The 7,500-nt window shown below is 46.9% G+C and overlaps 1 protein-coding gene across 6 annotated transcripts in view; it reads right to left on the reverse strand.

Moving 5' to 3' along the window:
- The window catches only part of DIP2 (disco-interacting protein 2), a 183,117-nt gene that overhangs the window by 39,585 nt on the left and 136,032 nt on the right, over window positions 1-7,500 (reverse strand). For 4 of the 6 annotated variants that reach the window (XM_070121893.1, XM_070121891.1, XM_070121890.1 and 1 more), the window contains one exon: window positions 6,084-6,173. The exons of the other annotated variants lie outside the window; for them this stretch is intronic. In XM_070121893.1, coding sequence (XP_069977994.1) covers window positions 6,084-6,173 — 90 coding nt within the window. The remainder of the gene's footprint in view (window positions 1-6,083; window positions 6,174-7,500) is intronic. 6 annotated transcript variants of the gene reach the window in all.

Here is a 7,500-nt window from a genome sequence, read left to right on the forward strand (position 1 = left end):
GATCCCGGGAGGGCGGGAGGGATAAGACGCAGGAGGGAGCGGACGAGTGAGAGAGGGGAGGGAAGGAGGGAGGGGGAGGAAGAGATGGAGAGAGAGAGAGAGAGAGAGAGAGAGAGAGAGAGAGAGAGAGAGAGAGAGAGAGAGAGGGAGAGGGTGGGGAGAGGGAGGGAGGGAGGGAGGGAGAGGGGAGAAGAGAGGAGGGAGGAGAGGGAGGGAGGAGAGAGGAGAGAGGAGGGAGGAACAGGGGGGAAAGAGAGAGAGAGAGAGAGAGAGAGAGAGAGAGAGAGAGAGAGAGAGAGAGAGAGAGAGAGAGAGAGAGAGAGAGAGAGAGAGAGAGAGAGAGAGAGAGATAAGACTCAAGCGGGAGCGATCGAGCACGAGAGCGGAGGGAGGAGAGAGGAGAGAGGAGAGAGAAGGATATATTGAAGCAACCGCCGATTCCTTGGAGGCATTGGCTTGAAAGAAACTCGGCGGCGCGGCCGGCCCGGGCCGGTCATGCATACTGCTAATGCAAGTTATATCCAGGAGGGCCACTTATATGGTCACCGCAGCCGCCGCGGGCCCTGGTCTCCATTACCGACGAGTTCGCTAAAATGCATGTACGCTCAGGCTACATGACGGATTCGCGCGGCAGGGGACGCAGACGGGAGTGCCCTTCGGGGTTTCCATCTCACAGGATTTCACAAGAGCAAACAGGAGTATATACGGTACAGACATCATGAAATAAAGGCAGAATTTTAAGAAACGTGTGTCTTCATAGACTACCGCCAACGCACGCAACAGCCATCCGTCCTCCTCTCCCGTTCCCAGCGAGGAGCGCCGGACGACCCGAGCCAGCAGTCCCAAAGGCATCGGCGCGGACTCACCTCCAACCTTTGCAGCGGAGATGCACGCACTCCCTCCTCGTCACGCCATCGTCGCCCCGCCACAGCAAGCCTCGCCGACGATACGGATCTCGGCCCCGACTGCATGAACTGCCCGAGGCACTCGCCCCTTCCCTCGACGGCGCCACGGGTATTTTCGGACGCGACTTCACTGTCTTTGTTGCACTTGCGCACAAATACAAGCCCGTTGTTCGGCTGTGTTTGCGCGTGTCAGTGGCTGCGATGCGCACAGTCTCGCAGTATCTTCTCGCGGCGAAAAAGAATGGAATCGCACATCTGCTAAAACACAGCCATGACTCCATCAAAACCCAACTGTCCTCTGCCCCTTGGTTCTGTCTATTCTTGGGGAAATGTAACAAGTGAAGAAAAAGGAACAAATATACGGCGCTGCTCTTTTTTACTCGCTCTTGCTTAATCTGCATATCCCACTCAGAGAAGGCCAAAGCACCCAGGTCCACAGAGGGATGTAGAATCCAAACTGATTGGAGTCCCGGCGCGCGGGTCTCGCGGAATAACATGAAAGCCGTCCAGATGTCCGATTCCTCTTCAGAGCGGAGCAGTGTGGCCCCAAGGTCGCGCGCCGGGCATGAGCGCGCATGCGAAGGCGTGCGTATGATCTGCTCATCTACAAAATGAATGTGTGGGCGCGCCCGGAACCTATCAAGACCCACTGCAGTCGCAGGCACGCCCAGACCTCCTCCTTTTCCTACCCGCCCACAGAGTATCTTGCTAAATGGGTTGTGCCTACGTTCTCCGCCCACCACCCTCCGCCCATTTGCGATGGGCGTTGTACTCCATTCTGCTTCCCAAGATGGCCTCAAACCTGCAGGGCAACTCATCAAGCATCTCGCCTCAGAAAAAGAGGGCCGGCAATACCCTAATGGGGCATCACTATTTACAACGGATAAGACACTTGCTCTACTCCCGACTCTCCCTGCCCCCCCCCCTCCCAAGCCGTAACCCGAGGCGCCCTTACCCCCGATCGCGGCGGCCTCTCTGACCTTCACTCTCGACACAGGTGAATGCTGATCGCGGCGCCGATATCGCTCTACACGTGCTAATGGTCGCCCCGATAACCTTCCGCCCGAATGGCCGCCGTCGCCTCCTACGCGCACACACACAGGCCGTGACGTCACATATATGGACCCTTTCGGAGGTGGAGCGAAGGGAGCGACACCGAAAGCAGAATCGCAAACATCCTCCCCTCCCCAACCCTCCCTCCCCCGCGGATCGGAAGTGGGACCCGCGCCGTAGACGAGTGGAAAAGAGAGAAGGAAAAGTGGCAGACCTATAAAAAAGAGCGCCGCGCCGGCCGCCCAAACCACCGCGATTACAGAGACCGGTCCGGCTCGGACTCGACTATCAATGCGCCCGAGCCCCGGCGCGGGTCTTCCGAGTCCCACTGTGACACGCGCGCAGTTCAGGCCGATAATCTCCCTGTTAATGGAGGATGAAGCGCGCCTTTCAAAAGAGCGACGGCGGTGGACAGGGAGGGTTCAGGTAGAATGTGAGACAGTTAGGGAGGAAGCGAGAGATATTGGGGGGATGGGGGAGAGAGAGTGGAAGATATGACGAGGGAAAGAAAAAGAGATGGGGAGGAAAAAATAGGATTAGAAATGACGAGGGGGAGGGCAGAAAAGAAAAGACATAGAAATAAGTATGCAAGCGGAAAAGATACGAGATAGGAGAAAGATGTGAGGAAGAGGAAAGAGGAGAGAAGAGAGTGAGAGGGTGAGTGAGTGAGTGAGGGAGGGAAAGAAAGAAAGACAGAGAGAAAGAAAGAAAAAGAAAGCAAGAGAGAGGGGAGGGGTCCCACCGTCCTTGGCATCCTCATTTCCCACACCTGACCTGCCACCCTCCCTCCCCATTTCCCCGTTAAGCTCACACCTCCCCCATCGTCACGGAACAAGAGTGGCTCTCGACCTCAAACCTCCGAAGTAGCCCCACGCTTCCCCCTTCGCAGAGCCGCCCTCCCGGTTCGCCGCTCTCCCCCGTCGCCGCCGAATGAGTCATGAGCAACGACCTCGACTGCAGCACAGAATCAGCACGACCCTCACCCCTGACCCAGTTAAAAACGCTACCTCCACCTGCCTCCGCTCGAGCTGGCATTCCGACGGGGCGGTGCGGCGGAGGGCCGCTTCGGGTTGTTAGAGGGAGATTAGGGAGACCGTTTGAGGGGGATGGAAAGAGGTAGAACGATGGAGATGGCAATTAAGATGGAGGCAGAAAAATGGATAATCAAGAGAGAGGGGGGGGAGAAGAGAGAGGAGGGGGAAGAGAGAGAGGGGGAGAAGAGAGAGGAGGGAGGAGAGAGAGGAGAGGGAAGGAGAGGGGGGAGAAGAGGAGGAGGAGGAGAGAAGGGGAGAAGGAAGGGGGAGAGGGGGGAGAAGAAGGAGGAGGGGGAGGAGAGAGAGGGAAGGAGAGAGGAGAGGGAGAGGAGGGAGGAGGAAGGAGAGGGAGGAAGGAGAGAAAGATAGAGAGATAGGGAGAAAAAGGAAAAAGAGAGAGAGCGAGAGGAAAGAGAGAGAGAGAGAGAGAGAGAGAGATAGAGAGAGAGAGAGAGAGAGAGAGAGAGAGAGAGAGAGAGAGAGAGAGAGAGAGAGAGAGAGAGAGAGAACGAGCGAGCGAGAGAGCGAGAGAGCGGGAGAGTGAGAGAGAGAGAGTGAGAGAGAGAGAGAAGATGGAAATACAATCAATGGCTCCCATTTTCACGTTGCGAATGTGAAAGCGGACAACCATCGTGATAACATCAAATTATGAGACAGTATAATAAACTAATAACAATATAAATAAAAAGAAGAATATCAATGATGATGATGATGATTTTAACATTAATAATAGTAATAATAGTAATAATAGTAATAATAATAATAATAATAATAATAATAATAATAATAATAATAATAATAATAATAATAATAATAATAATAGTAATAATAATAATAACAGTAATAACAATAACAATAATAGTAATAATAATAATAATAATAATAATAATAATAATAATAATAATAATTATTATTATTATTATTATTATTATTATTATTATTATTATTATTATTACTATTATAATTATAATTATAATTATAATTATAATTATAATATTATTAACATTATCATTATCATTATCATTATTATTATAAATAATAATAATAATAATAATAATAATAATAATAATAATAATAATAATAATAATAATAATAATAATAATAATAATAATAATAATAATAATACTAATAACAGCAACATCAATAATAACAACAATAACAATAAAAACAATAAAAATATCAATAACTGAACAAAACAACATGAATATCAATAATAGCAACAATAAACCAACATTAACATGAACAATAACAAAACTAGTGAAAGCAAATACAGTAAAAGTTAAAAATAGAAATTATCACCATTATCATAAGAGGGAAAAGACTCAATTTCAATAAAAAAAACTACATCATCATCAACAACAATAACACACACAAAACTAGAGTAAAAATTCTAAAAGAAAATGCGGAAAGAAATATCTTAGTCATAACAAAGTAAAAGCAAAACAGAACAGTGTTTTTCGAAAACCGTTTATCTTATTGGTATTAGTTTTGTCACTATCAAACTACAACATGAACTACGTTAACCAGATAAACACAATGTCGACTAGAAATCCAAGTTATCATCGCTATCCTCAAAATAAAAAATAGAACCTTGTTCAGCACCAGTTTATTTTAGGATCCCCTTCATAGAAAACGATTGAGTATAGTTACTTTCAGAGAAAATGGAAACAGACGAGGGGATACTTTTGAAAATAACTAACGGACACGCAATCTAAGGTATACGTTAAAATAATGCTTTCATTAATACTTCCAATCGCTCAAAAAGTGACGAAACCCATTAATCTTATTTGGAACGGTATCAAATCTGGCTAGTGTTTATAACCATTATTAGAAGACATTATACACCAGTTTCGCAAGAATTCCCATGAATTTCGCCAACTAAAATGCCTTAGTGAAGTAATGTATGCCATACATGCCCGGCGTTATCCTCGATCGCAAATAAGGCGCAGCATATTTTCCATGTTCTTCGTCTTTAGAGCCTATAGAGCGTATAAAACAATAAAATGATTATCTTATGGCTCTTTCATGTGCAAAGTGGGTGATAGTCGAATGTTTTTTTTCCATGAATTTCCCATCAAACCTAAAATGCGAAAAGTCGATTTAATACCACCTTCGCTCGTAATGAATGATTTGCCTTTTGTCATCAGTCCTACCCAGAGATAATGAAGACTGAAAGTAGCAGAATTATCCTCTTCGCGAAGAATTTGATCACCATATTCCTAATTGCTGCCGGGAAGCTGTGGCTCGAATTCCCGTCGCACATTTCCTCTCAGTTTCATCTCTGCGCCAGTGTCTAGCGGCGCCGCTCCCGCAACCTGACAGCATTTAGTGCCACATCTTTGGGCGTTGGCATGCTGTAAGCCAGAGACAACTGGTCCATCACGAAAACAAAAGCTATTCTGTGTACCGTGAAATATACCAATTATAGGTATGTGGCCATCATCGAGTGAATGGTATAAATAAACGAACAAACGAAAATACTTTTATATTTGACTCTTTGGAAAGTTAGTTGGGTTATGGTATATGCTAAGAGCGATAAGTCAGCAACGCAATAGATCTTTGCAAACTTTCTCTTTCAAGAAAAATGCAAATAATATTCAAATTCTCGCTACGCTCTATGAAATTAATACTTTTTCTGGAATTTCGAAAGAAATATTACGAAAGAAGAAAAAGGAGCAAAAAATCAAGTCGGGGAAAAACATAATCCGCAAAAACGTTCCTTTCGTCACATCCATTATCGCTGCCGCTGATTCCGATGCGTCGGCCGGGTGGGTCATGCTGACTATGGGTACGAGCCCCACTTGTTCACTGGCCCGTGACAACTGTACCTTCCATACACAAATTAGATGACCGTTATCAGCGTAGCCTCGAATGTTCAGACACTTCAAGACGATGGGCCAAGTTACTTTCATTACTTTCGCCGCAATACCTTCGGCAATCACAGGCATGCAAGTCGTTCAAGACGCTTCCGTCACGAAGTTCCGGGTACGACTGAAAAGTCATCACAAAACACGAAAAGGCCGAGTACTCACCTTGTGATCTCCAGGAAAGAGAGCATCATCGAGTCGCTGACGTCCGATCGGTTACTTACCGGAATGGTAGCGGGACTCGTTCCGGGTGACTCGCCGCTGCGCCCTGCGTCGCGAACGCGTGGAGGGGGAGGCCGCTCCAGCCTGCGCACCTGCGGCCCCAAACAACACACTACAACAACTGCGTGCAAGGTAACCACCACTACACCCACGCCTTGTATCGGCTACACCAGGAGCAACACCACCCACTACTCCCGGGGAACAACACCAGCAGGGGTAATGGGAGCAAGAGGGGGAGGGGGCAAAGGGATTGGGTTCGGGGTGGGGTTAACGGGAGAAGGAGGGAGGAACAGGGAAAGCAAAAAGAAAGAGAAAGCCATCTAGAGAGGACAATACCACTAAATTCAGGGAAAATAGGGTATCAGGCCAGAGAGGTGTAAAAGTAAACTCTGAAACCAAACCAATGGAAAAGGTAAACGCTATGACCAAAGGGAGACAAAATGTTCAAAAATGGATGTGGGAAGGAACAGGATATCTCATTGGAACAGAAAAGATAAAGTAGGTGTATGTAAGGATACTCAGGGTATAGCAAGTCTCAAGGGAACGTGATAGGGAGATTCTTAAGGAGGTCTACGTGTCTACATGACTGAGACAGGAAAACCTACCCTTAACTACAGCAAACAACGATACTGAAATTTACGTCCTGTGACAGAAACCACAAGCGAAAAGGGGGCTAGGTAATTCCAGATCAGAATAAACAACTAGTCGTGAAAATCTACACGACTATAAGTAGAAGTATGACGAGGCATTACGTTAGTAATGGTGTGTTCATGGTGTAAACTGTATGGTGTAGCTATGGTGTGGTAAGATGTAGAGACGCATGAGTGTCCTTCTAAGGGTAGACCTGTCTACCCATACCTGAACTTATCTGTCTGGTCACTGTCACTGAGTAAAGTAAGGAACATCGAAAGAATAAATACTTCATGAGAAAAGGAAAAAACGATCAACATTCACAGAGGGATTTTACAAAGAACATTCACAACATAGACAATCCAGTAGCCAAACAGTACACCAAGAAGAGAAATACACATAGAGGTATCACACCATAAACATGCATACATCTGACCCGTGTGGATGTGGAAGGACTTCTTGAGGAAGACTGAAGGATGGTGGATCACACCCGAGGATGGCTTTCAGGAGAACAGGGAAGTGGGGATAGGATTGCAGACGAGGATTTGAAATGCTATCGAGGGAAGGGAAGATGACTGACACGATGACTGATGGCGGAGATTGGCTGGCAGGAAGGGAAGGGTTGGAAGAAAACAAATCGCCAGGAAAGGGAGGATTAAGAGGAGCGTCATGGGGGAAGGGAGGTGGCTGGGAAGGGTAACTGGCGGGTACAATACCCGAGGGCAGGTGGGTGGCAGGTAGCAGGGTGGCAGGAATGTTCTACACAAACTTAAATCTAAAACAAAACAT

This window comes from Penaeus vannamei, chromosome 5, assembly GCF_042767895.1.
Source record: "Penaeus vannamei isolate JL-2024 chromosome 5, ASM4276789v1, whole genome shotgun sequence".
NCBI classification, from domain to species: Eukaryota; Metazoa; Arthropoda; class Malacostraca; order Decapoda; family Penaeidae; genus Penaeus; species Penaeus vannamei.